This window comes from Fringilla coelebs, assembly GCF_963513975.1.
Source record: "Fringilla coelebs genome assembly, chromosome: 12".
Classification (NCBI taxonomy): Eukaryota; Metazoa; Chordata; class Aves; order Passeriformes; family Fringillidae; genus Fringilla; species Fringilla coelebs.
Window position 1 is genome coordinate 8,674,631 of NC_140038.1, and position 20,348 is coordinate 8,694,978.

At 40.6% G+C, this 20,348-nt stretch overlaps 1 protein-coding gene across 3 annotated transcripts in view; it reads left to right on the forward strand.

Moving 5' to 3' along the window:
* ALDH1A2 (aldehyde dehydrogenase 1 family member A2) overlaps positions 1 to 20,348 on the forward strand; it is a 67,277-nt gene that overhangs the window by 22,835 nt on the left and 24,094 nt on the right. For all 3 annotated transcript variants that reach the window (XM_084213568.1, XM_084213569.1, XM_084213570.1), the window contains 3 exons: positions 13,374 to 13,478; positions 13,715 to 13,855; positions 15,448 to 15,577. In XM_084213568.1, coding sequence (XP_084069694.1) covers positions 13,374 to 13,478; positions 13,715 to 13,855; positions 15,448 to 15,577 — 376 coding nt within the window. The remainder of the gene's footprint in view (positions 1 to 13,373; positions 13,479 to 13,714; positions 13,856 to 15,447; positions 15,578 to 20,348) is intronic.

Sequence of the window (20,348 nt, forward strand, 5' to 3'; positions counted from 1 at the left end):
CCTACACAGCTTACATGTAAAAAGTGTGGTATGCCTCTGATAATTCTCATCCCCTTATGCTCAAAAACCACTGGTGTTTCCTCTCAGTGATACAGTCCAGATCACCCATTTTCACACTCAGCTTTCTTAGGCTGGTTTATAGGCACTTGTGCTTTTATTTCCCAGCTATAAGATGACCTAGATGAAAATTGTGATCTAGTTAGTTGAAAAACCCTGTAAAGTCTTTTCAGCTCAGTCGCAAAAGCACTTCCCGTGACACTGCACCTCACTTTTATTTACCATTCTGCTAGTGTAAAATGTCCTTAAAATAGAATTTAATTTTAAACTGGGTTTAATACTTCTTTATATTGTCAAATTGATTTGAGAAGGCATTTATGTAACTGACAGGTGGATACATAGATTTCTTTTTTTTTTATGGAACCACTTCATTTTGTTGTCTGAAACATATCTGGAGTATATTTTAAACGTTCTTTGCACCCAGACATAAAAGCACTGTCCTGATTCTACTGGATATTTTCAAAGCTTACCATAACATATGCATTTTACATTTGCTTATGGTTTTTTTTCAGCTGTAACAGAAATAGTTTACTCTTGAGTTTGTCAAAACTAGCAAGAAATTACCACCTACCTTCCAAATCAAGGAACTTTTTGTTTTTTCCAGTTGCTTCAGTTGTGACACACTGTTGCAGCAGTCCTGTACCAGAATGGCTTGCACAGACCTTGAGAAACAAGCACAGTTGTTTATCAGGATATCTGGCTAAGCCTTTACCTCCTTTTCCATCAGTCCCTGATATTTTGTTGGTCTTCTTCTTTTTGTTCTTATCACACTTTCTTTACCACGGCTACTTAACGGCCTTTTCTCTTTTGTGATGTTTATTGGATCTGTTTTCCTGAGAGGTGAAAATTAAGCTCTGCTTTTTTCAGTATTAATTTGAAACAGTGATATAACACTAAATGTGCTGTAGCTATGCTGATGACGGCCTAGGAGTCTTGGTGGTCCAACCCTTTGATAGTGGTTTTTAAATTCATTTGTTACATTACTTAAGATGTTTTTAGCTGGTATCACTCAACTGTAAGTGTTAATATTCTGCTCCATCACATCTTTCAGAAGGCATTAATTGATTCAGCCTCACTGTAAAACTGTGACAAGGTTCCTTCACAGATGGGGGAGTTTAAATTTGTGGGAGTGTAACCATGACTAACTCAGACAGTAGGTCAGTGTCAGAGGCAGGATCTCTTGCTAAACCAGCCAGACTACAAGAAGATCAAGCCTCTATTTTTGTACATGGTATTCTGGGAAATGGCAATACAGATGAATTTTGGAGCTGGTGTTAACCTGTGGATGCATGTCTGCATTTCTGTATGTTATTAACTGCACACTTCTCTGTGTACTCACTATACACTCACACAGCATAGATGAAAAGACCCCTTTCTTTTTCTCTTTGCTCTCTTTCTGTGTCACTTCATCAGGAGTTGTCTCTCTTGCTGTTCCTCTGAGTGTTGTCAGGGATGCAGTGCCCTCCTTGCTGCAAGATCTGCATAATGAGTTCAGATGGAGCTGAAGCTGGTGATGTTGTTCCCCTCTGTACTTCTCTTTAGGAGGAGGAATATTCCATCAGTGCAAAGTGGTGACAGTACTGGAACTCCAGTTCTGGTATTGCTTCTATTCATGTCTCAAAGGTTTTGTTTTTGTAAGGCACTCCAGGATGGAGGAAGAAAGCTCTCCTATTTAGATGCCAAGCAGGAGCCCAGTGCAGAACATGGCCACTGACTGGTGCAGCACACCTCTTCCTCCCATCACCCAAAACAATTGCTTTTAATGTCTGGATTCTGCATGCAACGCCAATGTGTTCATGATCTTGCTCTGTGTCTCAGTTCATTTCTTTCCTTGAGGGAGCAACAGGACAAATCCTTTGATAACTTGTTTCCTGGTTAGAAGCCTTTACCTGCCTTCCCAGAGCAGTTCCCTGTGACTGGGAACCCTTTTAGTGAGCTCTTCCAGCTGTTTGCCTAAATGGTCTTTAGGGAGACTAAAAGCAATGATCCAGGAATAGCAATATTTGACTTCAGCCAGGTCCCATGGGAATTCAGTTATTACTCACTGGATTGGATTGGCAACATACTTTCTATCTTATACCAGGTACCTGCCAAAGGCTGCATGTCATGAACCTTCACAAACAGCTGTCACTGGTGTGCTCCTTGCAGAAGTGGGACACTGGGGGACATGTTAGCTGTAATTAATACTGGGCTCCATACCTTTACATACCAATAGTACTTGCAATGCCTGGGTGAAAAATTTCTCAGATTTAAGTCTTGATAGTGATCTTAGCCATTTAGTGATCATGTGTCATTGTGTTCACTACAAGCATAAATCCTGTCTTGTAGACAGCAGGGAAACAAATGAGGTTTGCCCATATTCTGTCATTATTACAAGGGGTTCCAGCAGAGAAAAATGGAGTTTGGTTAAAAAGGGGAAAAGAAACGTAAATTGTAAAGGAAATGGGGAGAGTGGATCTCAGGACTGCATATATGAGTATTCAAGTTTTTTAAAGAAGGCTCTTTATTCACAAGACTTACAGCATGCTTTGCTCATTTTAGGAGAGCTCAGCATAACCATGTATTGGGGTTTGCCCTAATCCATTTTTTTAATACTGCATGTTTGGCAAAAGTCTAGCATCATATTTTTCATTTACATACTCAAAGTCATTAGTCTGTTTCTATGTAAAGTTAAATATATGAGCTCATTTTTCATGCAGGCCTTCATCTCTATACAGAATAATTTGCTGGTCACATACAAAAATGTTGAAGTCTATCAAACATGGGCATTATTTTTTAATATTCTCAGGCGTTCTATTTGATTGAGACTGTAATCAGCTCTTACAAGGAACACTCCTCATCCAGTTTAGTCTCAGTACCACAGTGTACTTTGAGGTGTAAATCTGTCAGGTATCCAAGCACAGGATACTTTGACTGTTTAAACCCAGTTCTCCCCAATCAGCCTTATGAATAATAAAAAGCAGAATGACCTATTCCAGTTTTGTACATGTAAAAGGCAATGACTTAATCAACAGAAAGAACTGGAGGCGAAATTAGAACTGAACTCTTAGGAGAGGTAGTCTAATGGTTTCTTCTCTCCAGAAGAATATTCTAAAGTAAGTAAATTAGTATTTTCCAAGACTTTTTATTGGAAAGAATTTCCAGCCTGAGAGATTTCATTGCGGCATTGAATGAGAGGTATTGGGTTCCTTTGCATCTTCTTGAAGAGCAGAAGGAATTTATAGATCAGACTTCTGGGAATTGTTATCTCACAGCTTCTTCTAACAAACACAACAATTTGTTTTAAAGGCTTTCACCAAAGATGTCATAAGTGGTAATCCCTATGTTGTAAGTGGGTACTTAATGTGATTTAACTTAATGCTGATGATGCAAAGCTATTCTCCCCCAAAGCCCATTAAGAACATCCAATTTTCTGGTAGACTAACACTCCTGCTTACTATCGTGGAGATAAGTGACTGTTTAACCAGGACAATAAGTAATACTTTCAAACAAAGACTGCAAAACTGAGTGGCCACAAAACTGTTCTTTGTGAAAGTTCAGACTTTGAATGTAAATTTCACAAGCTGAGTTTTTTGTTTTTAGGAGTAGTTTGAATTTCTGTATGTACACACATGTACACACAGGCACTTTACATCATCTTAATGGATGTACTGGTGAATATCATCATTTATGATATCAGTAGGCATGGTCTAAGTAAGAAAAAGGCCAGTGCAAGCCATTTGTGTAAATTAAGTAAAGAAACCAATAAATAATAAGGGTTATTTCATGTCTCTCTAAAGTGCAGATAATTCTAAAAGTTTATCCAACATAATGCTTCTCACACCACATGCTTTTTGTGGCTTCTGTACATGCAGAACGGCACAAAAGGGAATGTCTCTGGCATCATTAACAAAACATGCTAACAGTAATATTTGAAAAGCTTCAGGATGCAGAGTAGAAGTGAAGGCAAACTTTTCAGGAGCTTAAGGCTGCTCACTTGGGTCTAATATAGACTTAGCACTTTGCAGGTCAGTGGCTCTGCTATTTGTCTCTGACCTAACAGATCTGGAGTTCTTCACATCAAAACCAAGTCTTGCTGAGCTGAGATCAAACGTGTTAAGGTAAGGATCTTGCCAGTGATTTATCGTGCCAGGGAGGGTGATCAGGCCATAAGGGGCCACTGCAAATGAAGCTGACATTCCAGCAATTTCTCATGTGTAGTTATAAGGTAATTTTCTCAGGCAGAGCTTTAAGTCAAAATAAATTTGCTTATTGTATTTTTCTGTGTTGCCTATAATGTCTGAAATCTTAGGAGGAATATTTATTTATGCAGCACAGCTAATTTCTAAGTAAGAACTTGTTCCTGGTGATGAACATTTAAAATGGCAGTTACCTACAAGGGAGATTAAATTCTTCCAAATGGCAGAACATATTTCCCATGCACAGATTAATAGCTCACACTGTTTTCTATCACACATAAGGAGCACACAAGACTTGCAATGCACAAACAATGCAAAACGCAGGAGATCTACACAGAGTAATACGAGTCTTGTTTGTACAAACCCCTCCTCATTCCCACCATTTCAAATGAGCACTTGTGGAAGGGTTTTCAGGATCAAGTTCTTAATAGCCACAACTTCATTAAAGCCCAGTGACAGCCCAATAATTGATTATGTAAACAAATACTCCTCCTCTCCACTCTCGATTTAGTGGATTTTTGAAAATCTTTCACTATTTCACTTTTTAAGGTGCAGTAAGGGACATCAAGGATCACACTCCATAAAAACCACTGCCGTCTTTACCCAACTCATCCAGTGATGGCTTGTCTTTGTAATTAGTGAAAATGGAAAGCACAGTTAATGTTTTAGTCATCCTGGTTTCACAACCAATGTTTTCTGATGCAGTTAAAGAGAGTAAATGTTCTCCAGCAATTAAAGAGTCCTGCTTATGAAAGGATAAGTAAAGCTTGGGAGCTTAGTTCCTTAGGAATACATGAAATATTACCTGAGCTATGTTACTGCTCCTGTATTGTTCTACTAGCAGCAGACAAATTCTTCATTAACTGAAAAAAGTAAAAATTACTTTGAGGAAAGCCTTTATGTGCTGCACAAAAGTTTCTTCCCACAGGTTTAATAAGGCAGCCAAAAGGAGTAAAATGTTTGTAGTGGGTATAGTTCAATAGACAATACAATCTGAAGTTTCTTCTCTTTAAATTAATTTTCTTGAACAACCAGGCACAAAATAATCCCTTTAATGAGACTGAATTGAAATAACGGATGCTGTACCAGCATGTGGCACAGTGAGAAACTAAAATAGAAAAGGGTATCATCACAGTTTGGCAGCCTGGGTTTTGTGCAGGAAATATTTGGGGGGGGGGGGGAGGAGGAAAGTAAGCACGCTACTGCATGTTGCTAAGACTTATTTAATCTTCTTAACTAATTACTCACACTTCCTAATTCAAAATCATACAAACAAAAATGTTTAGATAAGCTGGGAGTTTTTTCAAATGGGTACCCCCTACAGCTTAGAAAACAAACATGACAGGTTTCCCCTGTCTGATGTGCTGCCATTTGCAGAAGAACAGACCCAACTCCCAGAAAGACAGAAGACTAATTAAGACAGGAAGACAGGCAGGTCAAACATTTGGCGTGAGGGATGAGGGACATAGGGGAGAAAAAAATCATGTTACATTCCACTTTCACAGCAGACTGACGGGAGGCTTCAAGCCTTTCTCTGATTCCATTTGCTGCTCAGAGACCCTGAATTCCTCTGGTTTCTCCTCCCATCACACTCCTTTCCTAGGATACCATTCCCTAAACCTCTTCTGTCTGTGAGCTGGCTCAGTGGGGCACTTGTCCTATCTGCCTTTAAGCACCTGAACAGCCAGGTGAGCGGAACAGGGCAGCAGTCCCTGCAGACAGGTCCTGCTTTGCCCTCTCCTCCCACCTCTCTGGGACTGAAAAGAGCCCGAGTTCCTGCCACCATGAGGGCTCAATCATGGGAATCCTCCTCGAGCTCATGTCAGCCACACTGAAGCCTGAACTAATTTACACAGGCTGAAATGTCACCAAACCTTGATGTATTCACTTCTTTCAAACACTTGGCTTCTGATCCAAAGTCCACTGGTATGAAGCACTGGCTTTAATTTTGGTAGAGTTGACTCAGGCCTTGCAACTTGGGATTTACACCCAGAGAAGGCAAACACCCTGGTCTTCTCTTCCAACACCTCCCCTTGGCACAGGACTGGGCTTGCACAAACAAAATTGTATCAGAGCTGGCTGCACTGCTGCATGGACAGCAAAACCACTCACTTCTTGGGCATTTTATTTCTGATTCCACTTTTCTGATCCTCCTGCTGTACTATGTTTGTAAAGGTTTAAAATTCTCCAACCCTCTCAGTGAACTTACAAGTCTGCCCTCTTGATTTCTTGAGTGCAGTTTCAAGTTTGAATTTATTAAGGAAAGCCACATTTATGGTACACCAGGTCCAAAAGCTATGACATTATTCAGGCAGGCTCTGAGGTCCAAATGAGACTTTAAAAAAGATGAAGCACCCCACAGCACACAGAGCTTTAGAACAGAGCTCTTTTTCCTTTTAATTTTTTTTCTTTCTTTCTTTTTCTATTTTTACAGTGTGGGGGGTGTGAGTAAGGAGAGAGAAGGACAAAGAGAAAAATAAAAATCAACATGTTCTGGTTTTGTTTGGCCTTTCAGACCTCACAGGCTCTAGAGCATGTGTCAAGTTTCCAGTGAAACAGCTTTGTTTCCCAGTACAAACATCCCTCTGGAGGCTGTTGCCACTGATTCCTTTTCCTCAACTGGGGCTTGATTCAGCTCCCACTGAAACCAGCTGGATTTTTTCCTTTTGTTCTGCTCTGGACCTCTTGGACCTCTTGTAGTTGAAAACCAGCTGTGCCCACGGGAGCTTGCTTGCCTGAATTAGATTTGGTGCAATGTTCCTCTGCAGTTCACTGTTACTCTCATACAATGGCAGTTCCTCCACAGCTGAAAGGCATCTCACTAAAGAACCCAAATCTGGGTACCCTCTGAGGATGATTCTGCTCGGGGTAATCAATGATATGGGAACCACCTGTGCAGAGGTGCTGGGACAGCCAGGCTGCCTTGGCTCGTGCAGGGCTATCCCCTGAAAGCAGCACAGCCACTGGCACTGCCCAGACAGGCTCGTTCATGGCTCAGAAGCAGGATCCTGCAAACTCCTTGGGCAGGTTGGCCTTAAAGCCCATTACTCACCTTTTGTGAACTGCCAGCAAGAAGCTGTGACTCTTGCTGGTCACCGGAACAACTCCTCTTGAAAACAAAATTAAATGGCGCTGCTGATCCATCGCTGGTCCTTCAGCCACCAGACTGCTGGCATTGGCTTTTGCTTTCCTAGTGCCCTCTTATAAACCAGGTTTTTGCTGATTCCATAGCCAGCTGTTGTTTTCCAGTCACTCCCAGGAGTGCCTCACAACACACTCTAGAATGTGAGAGATTTGCTGTATCAAGACAGCCATAAAAGTGAAGGAAAACAAGGCCTGTGAAAATAAACAAGCTGCACCTCTGATTGGCAATCCCACCTAGTTCATTCCCTTACAATCGTACTAATCATTAGGACTCTTGAAATGTTTCCCAAGGAGAGGAAATGAAGTTGCTGAGATGGGAAAGGATATGAAATTTCCTGACCAGACTGAGGCACAGGTGCCCGGTATCTGGGATGTTATGCAGTATTTACCAAGGGAAATGCTGCTGCTGGATGTTTTGCATGCCTCTAAAATTGTTGTCCGTCCCCCCTAAAAAAGAAGTGCCATTATGTACTTCTAGTGCCTCCAGCTCTGAGAAGATGCTGAGGGCCAAGCAGCTGTGATTCTCTTATAAAGTACTTTGGCATCTGATGCCCCCTCCCCCATCCCAGCAGATTTAGTGTCAAAAGCTCTCTAAGGAAAAAGCCACATATGAAAAAAAGATCTCTGATGGAATGAAACTATAACCAGCTACTAAATCAATTGAGTTAGGAAATTCCCATTCCTTCCTCCATTCATCCAGAACCAAGTCTCCTGTGGGAAGCCATTATTATTTGGATGTTAAAATCCTCTTCCTGTACCAAAAAACATTTCTAAGAGCTGCAACAGCACAAAAACCTTGTTTATTAAATCCATGGGAAAATAATTCCACCTCTAAAGAGCTGAATGCAGGGCCACTGTCTGTGTACTGCCTGAAGTTCTGAGTTAAACAGCTGGGGAGCCTGAAGAAAATGTCTCATGACATCATCACTAAGCAATATCGAATTAAGAATGTAGATCATCATTTCACTCACACATCATTTGAGAACATTTTCAAGAAAGGAAATGAAAAGTTACATTGTTGCCACCTGTGTTGATTACTCCTATGAATTAAGAGAGCCCAAAATCTTATTTTTTTTCCCTCTATGTTTTAAGGAAAGGCAATACAAAAGAGAGAGGCAGTGAGCATGCAGGAATCCCCAGTGAATGTAAAAATCAGTTCAATTTCCCAAATCCAGGGCTAGCCCTTGGCTCAACAGCAGAGGGAATCTGAAGCGCCAGGAAACTAAAGCTCCTTCAACTAAGAGCTGCAAAGGTGGTATCAGTTCTATGCTTTAATTTAATTAATTATATTTATACACACATTCATAAAGATAGTTGTTTAGTACTTCCTTGCTGGTAAATAGTGTTGAAAATACATTTTCTCCCTGCTCTAAATTTTGCTATTGCTGCATCAGAATGTCCAGCCTGGATTTGTACACATCTCTTCCTCTTTGAATACCTATCACTCCAATTACTGCATGGTTTAAAATGAACATTACGTTGCTAATTATTACTAAGCCAGCTGGGATGGATGGCTACTGAAACAAGAGATTGTAGTTTATTTGCAAAGCTAAATTTGCTTTGTGTTACGCTAAAAATACTTGCTCTTGGCTTGATTTCAAAACTGATGAGCATCCAAAATGCCATAGAACTCCATGTGTAATGCTTGCGCAATACAGGTCTTGTGCAAAATGCAATGTATGATTTTCTTCCAGCTACATGTCAGCAGTTTCAAAGTGGAATTTTTACATGGTAACTTTGGAGTTTACTTTTCCTTTGTATACTTTTCAGTATGATGAGGTATCTCCAAGGCTCTGATCAGTCACTTGACCTGTAGGATGAGTCAGATTGCTTTCTTGATCAGCCCTGTGGAACTCTGTCAACAGAGGCCATATATAATTAGCCACAGGCAGGATTTGAATCTAGTGAATACATGGTGGGACCATTATCTTGAAAAGTTCTAGTAAAAGATCTGTGAGAACATGAGTGGATGAGCAAGAGATTATTGTCAGTGCCAGGAGGGATGTGACTGTTCTCTTTAGGAAAATCCATGCCCTTTCCATCTTTCATTTGAAAAGGAACAGAAATTGCCCAGAGATCTGTGTGATGAGATCTCCCGAGAACGATGACACTCCAAGGGCCATAATGTCCACAGGGGCAGCTGGGAGCTTCCACCCAGGCCTGTCACACTGCTCGGTTTGGAACAGCCCCTCCCACCCCCCCAGCCTCACACACCCCAGCACCTGCACCCCCAGCTCCCCTGCTGGCCCCTTTGGCATCACTGGGGAACAAAGGTATTTGGTTTCCTCCTTCACCCACTGCACACCAGCTGCAGCCAGACTCCACTCACAGGAGGCCTTGGCTGTTTTGCCACTTGGGTTTGTTCTTGGCCAAATCACTGCACTGACAGGGACACCTCAGTAGAGCAGCAAAGTTGGCCTTTTATCTTCTTGTTTTGATGTTACTGCCATTACTGCCTCTACTGAGAGTAAATGGCAAACAAAATGTTTGTGTATTCTAAGATTTTTCAAGTGTTCCCTTCTTCCCTTTGCCTTTTGGCACAATGCTATTGATAGCACCCAACAGGCCAGATTATTTAACTACCACAATACCACATAGCAAATGCGTGACACATTATAGACTTTTTCTTCTCCCTACTGCATATCACAAAAGGTAACACTAGGACTCAAACAAAAACAAATTACCTCAGTAACTCCTGGAAAACTCAAGTGGTTAATCAGTTACCTTTTATTTACATATATATGCTTAATGCTGAATTAAGCTGTAAAAACCAAAGGCTGATTTATAGCCCCAGTCAGCCTTAATTAACATTGATTCCAGGGGAATAGTAAATGTGAATAGCCTTCACAATTGAGGTTGAACAATGAACTCACTGGGTGTTGTCCAATTTGTAGCATGATTTACATGGAAGCAAGCCCTTCTTTTTCTAAGGTTACCCCTTTTTTATCTGGTGTTTAGGATGGGTTATATATAATCCATAGATAGGAACATTTGCTGTCAAATATTCCCCCTGATTTAGAGCTAGCCTTTAGCATGATCACTATAAATAAGGGAGAAAAAAACCCAATTTGAGGCTTTGCAGGGATTCCTTTTTCTTGCAATGTGTCATCGCTTCTCCATTTCATGGCATTTTTACGAAGTGGCCATAATGAAAGTCAGATTAAATGTACAGGATATATACATTTAATCAACAGCCATTGGAGTCAGTAGTGCTGGAAGAGTTATAAAAGCCCCTGTGAATGCAAATTTATTGCAAAAGAATCTGCGTCTCGGTGGTAGGAATATCTGCTGAATGGTACTACCTGACACAGAACACCTAAAACTTTCAAAAGTGAATTATTTAAGTGTAAGGCTTTGCTTGTAAAGCCGCCAGCTGCTGGATTTCAAGACTTGAAACTGTTCCAAAACATGGGACTAGGTACTTTATTTGTGCACTAGAGTAAATACTCTGATTTTACTGCCAATTTAAATGTGCTCAGTTTACAGTAATGAGCTTGTATAGGCAATACCTTGTTTATAGAAAGTGGAACAGGAAGAAACTAACATTAACCATTAACAGTAGCAATTTCTCTTGCTTTCAGCTCTAACTTTATGCCAAATAGATCCTTCCCATGTCCTATCTGAAATATTTACTATTACTGTTCTTTTTCTAAGTCAGTGGGATAAATGGAGCATTCAATAAAACCATACAGCTTTTCCTTCAAGTCAGCTTGAATTGCAGTACTCTTTTGTAATTCCACGGCACTATTTCTCATTCCTATGGTGAAATGTATTTCAAGAACAAATATATGTCCTGTGTACTAGCAAACCTGATGATAGGTGTTAATCCCAGCAGAATGGAGTTAAATTTTTTTAATCTATTTAAAAAAGAACAGACCACTGCTCTAAGGGAAATGTACTCAATTGTGGCCGCCAAGATTTCTCAGGTTCTTGTACTCAACCAAACTGCTTTATTCTTTCAGTGCAGCTCACACAAGAAGCCCATGTGTTTATGTACATCCTGTCACCTTAAACAAACATGCTTACATCTTCTCTGGCCATCTGCTCCTGAAGCTGGAAGTTTTCTCCCTTCCCCTCCCTCCTCAGCACCCCCCCCCAGCACACTCACTGGGTGCAGAGGTAACTCTGAGAAAACTCAGTGGAAAGCATGAAATTACTTCTTCCACACAGGTCACAGATCTCAGGGTTTCTTTGCTTCACTTAAGGTCTAAAAGTGACAATGATACACCAGAGGATTTCAGCTTATGGCATTGGTCACTGGAGATCATACTGGCGATTCTTTCACTATCTCATTTTGGTTTAGCTCCAGAATGCCCTAACAGGGATCAGTACTTGGGTTAGCTGAACAGTGTCATCCCTGAGCAGGAAGACACCAGCACAGTCTGGGAGGCTCACAGTCCAAGGACACAAACAGGTTCAGGATAAATAGAGCGTGCAAGGAAAGCAATGGCAGTGGTGTGGTAGGTCCTGAGTTCAGCAACCTTTGAAAACCTAAACAGAAGGAGCAAGGAGGAGTAACGAAAGGACAGATTCTGGAATGGATGGAGGGGCACACAGCAAAGAGGTTGAAGTTTGAGGTGTTGGGAAGATGAGGAAGCATAACAGAAATGCATCCAATAGCAAAAGCACATGGACTTATTGGCTCCTGTGTACAGTTCTAGTGGCAGGGTCTTTTCTAGGCATGCAGAGGTTCCTCCCACACATGGCCACTGTGAGCTGGACACGAGGAGCAGGAGCTGTGACACTGCAGCTACTGTGGCACCAAGCCTGAGCTAACAAGCCCTGCTGAGAGGATCACAGCTACAGCACTTCCATTTGGCTTGGAGAGTAGGTTTGAACAAGCTCATGTCTAGTAACTGAAAACTCTACAGATATATTTTTGCCTCCATGTGTATAAAGATGGGCCAGTTTCTCTCACCTGTGTGTCTCTGATTGGAAGTAATACTCCTCAAGCTTTCGAAGGTCCCTGTCTTTATAAACACAGCCCTGTATGCAAAAAAAAACCAAACCAGGTGGTGAACATTCTTTCTCTCTATATGTGAACCCCTGCTTTCAGTGGAGTCAGGGGGAAAATTCCTGTGTGTTTCAATGAGGCCAGGACACCATCTTACACATTTAAAGTTGTATTTTATGGAATCAAAAAAAAACCCATTGATATCTGGACTCCAGGGAACCCAAATCGTGTCTGGATTTTTTGAACATTTTCATTCTTAGAAAGACTTAAAAGACAGAAAGAGTCTGAATACCTGGAAAACTTCTCATTCAGTCATTTTCATGTAGTGACTTCTTTAATACTTGCTAATAAATAATTGCATCCTGTTCTTAAAAGTCATTCAGCAGAAAATAATGGACACATATGCAGCTACCAGTAAAAATCTACTTTAAATAAACTCATTTGTCATTACCTTTCTCAAGACAGCTGTTGTCAGCACCATTACCATTTAAATTTGTTTTGCCCCTGACAATTAAAATATCAACACTGAGAGAATGTAACAATTTCCATTGTTCCTAGCAGATAAGTAAGTTAGTTTTGTGCTGCAAGCCGTCACTGTAGCCATAATTAACTGACTGTGTATTGAAGAACTGTGATGTTTGAGATTATTCAGCCTTGACTGGGATGTATCAGTGACTAAATGTTTACTTACTGAACTGAGTGATTACTCCAAATCCTTGTCTTGTCTCCAGCAGTTTCAAGGCTTTTTCTCTGGTACAGCTTTTTCTTTTTTTAGTTTATTTGTTACAGTTTTTGAACCAAATTTGAACATCAACCAATGTTTAGACTTTGATGTTGCTTCCATAATGACACTGCTATAGAATACAGAAAGACTTCAGGGGCTGACCTCAGCCTGAACTCTTGAAAACTGTAATTTTCACACACAAAAATAAGTTTCAGTTCTTTTGTATTAGAATCTGCAGTTTTTCTCATGAGTTTGTTGCTATAAACATTACTGTTTGTTCATGCAAGAGACCTGATGGCTTTTCTTTCTTTTCTAGATTTTCATCAATAATGAGTGGCAGAATTCTGAAAGTGGAAGAATATTCCCAGTATACAATCCAGCAACAGGAGAACAAATCTGTGACATTCAGGAAGCTGACAAGGTAATGTATCCCACAAATGGCTATATGTTTAATGTATAAATTAAAGCTATACCAGGTAATACAAATGTATAAGTAGATCAAAGCAACCAGTCCAGAATAGCACTGTTGGACAGTTCTTTTATAAATCATAGTTCCAAAACCCATCACATGTGACTAAGGTTGTATAACAGCAAATCCCATAAGCCTGCTTGTGTTTTTTACCTTGTGTCTTCAATTTTCCTCTTCTTTCTTCCCAGGTTGATACAGACAAGGCAGTGAGGGCAGCTCGGCTGGCTTTTTCCCTCGGTTCTGTTTGGAGGAGAATGGATGCCTCAGAAAGAGGCCATCTTTTGGATAAGTTAGCAGACTTGGTGGAAAGGGACAGGGCAATTCTTGCTGTAAGTGAAACATAAAAATCAGAAGTCAAATCAGTTGTCAGTTTTACATTCTGAGAGCCAATTCATTCATAATTGGGCTGATATGAATTGTATGTGAAAACCACACACAGCTTCCTGGCTGAAATGGCTCTGTCCACTTACAGCATGGTGCAAAACACATACAATCCAACAAGAGGCTCCCGGTGGGCTCAGAGCAGCTTTAAATTGGATGTCCCACAACAGCAGGGGCGTGCACACGTGTGTGCCCGCCAGGCACACCTGTAACTCTTCTAGAATAAGAAGTGGCAGGTTGGGATGATCTGTGCAGGCGGGAAGGGAAGGGAAGTGAGGTGCTCAGGGACACTGGGCTGGTGACACGAATCCCGAGTGCGGCTCCGCTCCTCTCTGGGATGAAGCCATCGCAACGGTGGCATTGTTAATGTTGTTTTCCGCATGTCAAGTGCTTTGAACTAAGCCCGTGAACATCTTAATTCCAGCTTTGTCAACACTTAAATCATCTTACCGCCGGCACATACTGTAAAATCGCCATGGGGAGAAGGAAGTGCACAGCAAATCAAGTTTACTCTGCCTGTCATTTAATTTTTATTTCTGGAGCCAAGTTCTTTACTGAGCTGCACTGCAGGCAGTGCCATTAATTGCTCTTGGGGATATAAGTCAGTGCAGAATTAGGCCTCCATTCTTCTCTACAGAAACTCATTTGATGGTTGGTGTGTTACACAGGGGCGTCCTTTGCCCATTCTTAATGATTTCTATTGGACAGCTATTTAGAATGAGTTAAGCTACTCAACATCTTAGGATATTTTATTGGATTGTTTTTGCTAAATGATCTTAGGAATCCCTAAGAGGATAGCTTATAAGATACTTTTAAAAATAGGAATATGAACTAAAAAATAAAGATAGCTTGTTAATTTATGAGCTTCCCTAGAGGAAAGTTTGTTTATTTGATGGCAATAAATAAACTGGCTGTAGAGTATAGATATCTCAGACCTCAGCAGGAGTCTTGGCAACCATATAGAGAAATTTTTATATTCACATCAATTATATAAAGAGGGATGTGTCCATTCTTCTCTTTATGGATTCAGATCATTAATACAAGGCTACAAGGAGCCCCTTCTCAGCTGTTATCATTAACATAACAGAACCCAGTTTGACAGGCATTTTTATCTTGGCTCCTGATTAAAGCAATTCAGCATTTATAGATCTGGACCAAACACAGTGGCTATTAGGTTCAAAGTACACAAAGGCACATGTACATGCATGTGGATACACACATAAATCCACAAGACAGACAGCCAAACACACATAAACATACACATATATTCTTAAAATCATAGCCATTCCAGAATACTCCAGAAGTAACCAGTCTGGATTTTGCAAGGAAAATACTTTTTGTTCACATTTGCAAAAAGTAATAAAGGGGATCAGATAATTGTTCTCAACCTTCTGGGTTAAAATTACACTAAGGTGCAACTGATTTGTCTTCATTAAAATCTTTGTCATGGTTCAAGAGCTGTTAGGATGGTGAATATTTAGGTACAATAGTCCAAAAATGTTACAATACTTACATCTCTCAACTTTTTCTTGTCCTGCAGACTATGGAATCACTGAACAGTGGCAAACCGTTTTTGCAAGCTTTCTATGTAGATCTCCAGGGAGTCATAAAAACCCTGAGGTATTATGCTGGTTGGGCAGACAAAATCCATGGAATGACCATTCCTGTAGGTAAGGGGAATTAAAGCACAGCTATGCACCTAAACCTTCTCATGGCCAGACTAAAGCATAGTAGCTCACAGCTTTGTGGAAGGCAGAGGAGGAGCCTGGGTTGCTCCTACAGTGTGTAGTGTGTTGCTGCAGGAGACATTGGAAAGTCAGCAAGGGCAGGACTGGGTGCCCTGCTCTTGGTCTGCCCCACATGCACATGTGAGGAGAGCTTGGTTTCTTTTGCATGCATCCACCTGAGAAGGAGATAGCTCAATACCTACATTTAAATATTGATACACTTATAAAAATGGATGAGGTATAAGCCTGAAAAATACCTTGGAACTCATGAAAATAGTGTTGGGTGCCTGTTTAAGAAAGAGTATCATTATGTATAGATCTTGTTTGTATATGACTTCTTACTGCTGATGCAAATAATTTTACCTTGGACTAACACTGGATCTAAATGTATACTTTGAAAGCGTTCTTAATGTTACTATAGAGAACTACATACATATGAGATATATTTTGTTATAGATGCTTTTTCAAATTATTCAGTTGGATGAGTTTTATATTGTATATATGAGATAAACTTTCCTGCATGCTAGGAAATTATTATGTTCTTATTCTTTTGCTAAAGGGATGTGAAAAAATCCTTACCATTATTTTTATTTAACAAGTTTCTTCTTCCTGCCCCTCACTCCCAGCTGTTGAACAAATACAGGCTGCATTGTCTGATGCAAACAAATCCATTTGAAGTCTGGACTAGGTGTACCAAATGCTATAATTACACAACATGGCAAAATAGGAGAAACTTATTTTATGTAGGTGTAGTCATTAAGATAAGTGTACTCATCTTTCACCTGCATAAAGGAAATCTCTGGAAAAACATTAAGGAAAACGAACATTCATTATGTGGATTCATGGTGCACATGTTCATTGCACATGCCTATTTATTCCACTTTACCCAGTAAGGCCAGCAGGGCACACTCAGGGCTACATGCCCATTGCTGTTGCCCAGCTATTTCCCTGGTGTTTCACTGTGGGACACAGTATCTGCAGTGCACACACTCACCTCTCTATAGCAAAGCACCAAACTACCTAAGTGAGGGAAGCAGATAAATTGAAAATATGCCTCCAAAAGTTTCAGGAGGGTAACTCTTCTTGCAGTTTTACTCGTCTTTGTGTTTCATCTTCTTAAAATTGCAGCATGCACTGATTGGTGTTTATCTTTGCTATCTTATTTTCACCAATGAAATGACAATAATAATATTTAGGTGTAAACATTGCTGCAAGGAGTCAAAGTTTTCCACAGTTATTTAGGCTGAGATTCGTAAGTCCCAGTTTTGCTGCTTGCACTTCACATTTAATCATACAAAAGTGCAGACCACACCATAAATTCATGTATTCAGCAAATTTCCTGTTCCCTAATCTCTTTCTCCCTGGTCAGTGAATGCCTCCTTCTCACTCTTTAGCCCCACAGGTACACAGAAATTAGGTCAGCCACCAAAAGGCACTGCCAGATTAAGGAGAATAAATATTCTCTGCTTATTCTTGGTTTCAGTACCTTATAGGATAAAACCTGATTTTTTTTTTTCAGTGAGGTGGACTATGCTGGGTGAAAGGAAGGCACATTTTCAGCATGCCTTCCTCAGTGCAAACTTTGTGCTAACACAGTTTTCAGTAGTGTAGAATCATAAGTCCATTCACAGATTTTCAGGGGATCTATTCTTCTTCATTTAACACTTCTCTTCATTCCTCTGCTTTTGCACCATAAATTCGTCATTCTCACGAAGCTGTTTTAGGGCAAAGCCACTGTTAAACAGCAGTGCTCTTTATGTTCATTTACCATCAGCTCACCGAAGATAAGCAAAACAACAAAACCAAAAAAACCCCACTATTAAATCTTGTCTTTCTATTCAGTGTGCTAATAAATCTGAAACCTCCCAATCTTTTGTTGTTGCTGTTTTTGTTGAAGTTTTCTTTTCCTTTAAAATAAAAATAGGCACTTGATAGACAAGTAGAAGAAGAAGTGTGTTTTAAAGTCACATTCCTTTTGGCCCCAGAGCTACAAAACCTTCAGACTGCCCTTTGCTTGCTCCCAAGCGTAAAGCCTTGATGATTTAAATTAAAACAGAATGAGGCTAGACCAGAAACTGTTAAACTAATAAACTGAATGCAAGCAGAAATGTATCTTTAAAGCAATATATGCTGTGATAGAGTTTAAAGAACCAGTTCAGCTCTCCTCACCCACTTGTTTGCTGTGTCCTGCTATATGAGGCATGGGACTGTATTATGGTTGTTATGCAAATAAAATATCCATGCTGGAGACTCCTGATGGAAATCTAAGCAAACACATCTGTGGAAGATATTGCTGACCCAAAGTGAGATCCCTGGATAAATGGGACTTGCTTTCTGATTAAAAAATGAAAGTCTTTGGGCCAGGTGCTAAGCAGCTGCAAATTGATCTTGCTCTATTAATATCAGTGAGGACTGAAGAATGTCAGTTTACTTCAGCTGCGTATATTAAAAATACCCTTTTAACACAAAATTTTAGATTGGATGTGGGATCAGTGTCAGGTCCCTCTCAGGCAATGTTCTTCTGGCAGCCAGCTAGTAAAGAGTAAGAGTAACAATCATCAGCCACAGCATCTTAGAATAAGGGTCATTAGCATGACTTAAAAGTCTCAAAAATTTAAAAAGCTTCCTGTATAATTTCTAAGCACAAGGGACCTTTCTATGCTCACTGTTTAGAATAATGGAATTAAGCTCATTTAATTCTTGAGCTATTTTGTCATGGTAACAGCTTGTTCTACATTGTGGACAGGGTGGCTCTTAGATCCACCTTTGGCCTGTCCAGAGACATCCAAGGCTTCTGAATAACTTCAAGTCACATATGTTCCCAAAGATATTGTTAGAAAGCAACCTCAAAAATCCCATCTTGACAGAAAATCTGTGGATGATGAACTTTGGAAGTAGGTGTCAAAAAGGGCAGCTGTCTAGAGTCTAGTGGGAGACAGCAGGGAGAGCAGCTCTGCATGGGAGGCACCGCTCTGCGGAAAGAACGTTCTGCCTACGCTGGGCAGAATTAACCACCATTTGTCTGCCTTGGCAAGAGGCTCAGGTTATCTATAACTCTGTGTGATGAAGCACGCAGACATGTGGCAGTGATTATGCAGTGACAATCTAAAGTCAGACAGTGCTAATGTAACTGTGTTACTGTTATGTTGCCACCATCCTTCTGGCTGAGAACCCACCTCTCACAGTACTACCGAGTACAAGCTGGTATTTTTAGCTGACTCCTCTGTGTTCCCTTGAGCACTTAGACAGTTTTGCTTGTATGTACTTCTCTGTATTTTGACTTCTACTTCGCTTCTGTCAGATCTGATGAATCTTCCTATGGTCTGTGAACCACTGCTAGCATCTGTGAAAGATAACCTGGAAAACCAAACTGATCATCTTAGTCTGTGACAAAAATATTCTCATCTCCACAGTTGTCAGACATCTGGAGATCAGAAGTTACAATGATATTTTGTCAATGCAGCACGAACTAACTGATAAACTATTTTCTTCCTCCTTTTCCTGAATCTCTCTTCTCTCTTTCCCTCCTTTATTTTCTCTGTTCTGTCCCTGTCTTGGTTGCAGACTATTGTTACCTTTCTCATAATTATTCTGTATCTGGCCCCCAGCTGACATATTAGCTACTCTAGCTCAGGTTTCTATTGAGCAAATCCTGTAAAGCAGATGGATAGAAATAAGCAGACCTGACAATAAGGTATTTCTAATCAAATTCAAGTTGAAGTCTTTCCTTAAACCCAAGAAACTTTAAGGATTAACCTGTTTATTGTTACCAGATATATCTTAGAGGATATTGCAGTAGGTTCCCAAAACACACTGTCCATTGTGAAGTCAGGCCCTTCCCCAGTATTGCACAAGGGTGGCTGCAGCTCTGGACTGAATGGGGGAGAGGCTGGGGCAGCCATTTCCCAGCCCAGACTGGGAGGGAAAGCACATACCCTGTGTCAGACAGAACAATGGGAGCAAAAGCCTTGTAATCTCTCCTCCTCCTCCTCTTACTCCTTTCTGCTGTCTAACCTTTTCTTATCCTGGTAAATCATCTCCTGCCATTAAGCCTAGGTAACCTCATCATTCTCACATACTTAGCTGAAATTATTTTCCCAAGTTAAGAGATTTGCATTTTTCTAGATGACCAAGCACTACAGGCCAAGGGGCACATTCAGCTCATGCCTTTAGCATAGCCTTTCCCTCAGCTGTAGCCTCACTGAAAAACATCTGACCTAAATTCAGAGATAGTTTGGGTCTGAGCTAGTTTATACAGCTATGAGACTCAATTGAAGTACAAAGGTGCAGTAAATCTACTTTGCACAGATGCAGGCTGAGCACACTAACAAAGCTACTGGTTAGACAGTACCTTAACTGATCCTTTAACTGGTTCCCACACAGCAAGTCCCTTCCTGGCTCTTTGTTAACTGGGAAGAAACCTGCATGTGTAACCTCAGCATGTGCTCCCAGACCACAGGAAGTACGTGATGCTCAGTGACACAAGTCACAACTTTCCCTCTTCATTCCACATCTAGAGATTGTGGTACATTATTCCATCACTTCACACTGCTTGTGTCCTCAATGGCAGATGAATCAGCTGAATGTTACTCTATTACCCCACACTTAGGCTGTAGATACACCTTTAGATTGCTGTGTTCCACTCATGCCTTTCAGGAAATTGCCTTTGTGACTCTTCACTTCTTTCACCCTTGAATCAGCTGAGGCCAGTAAG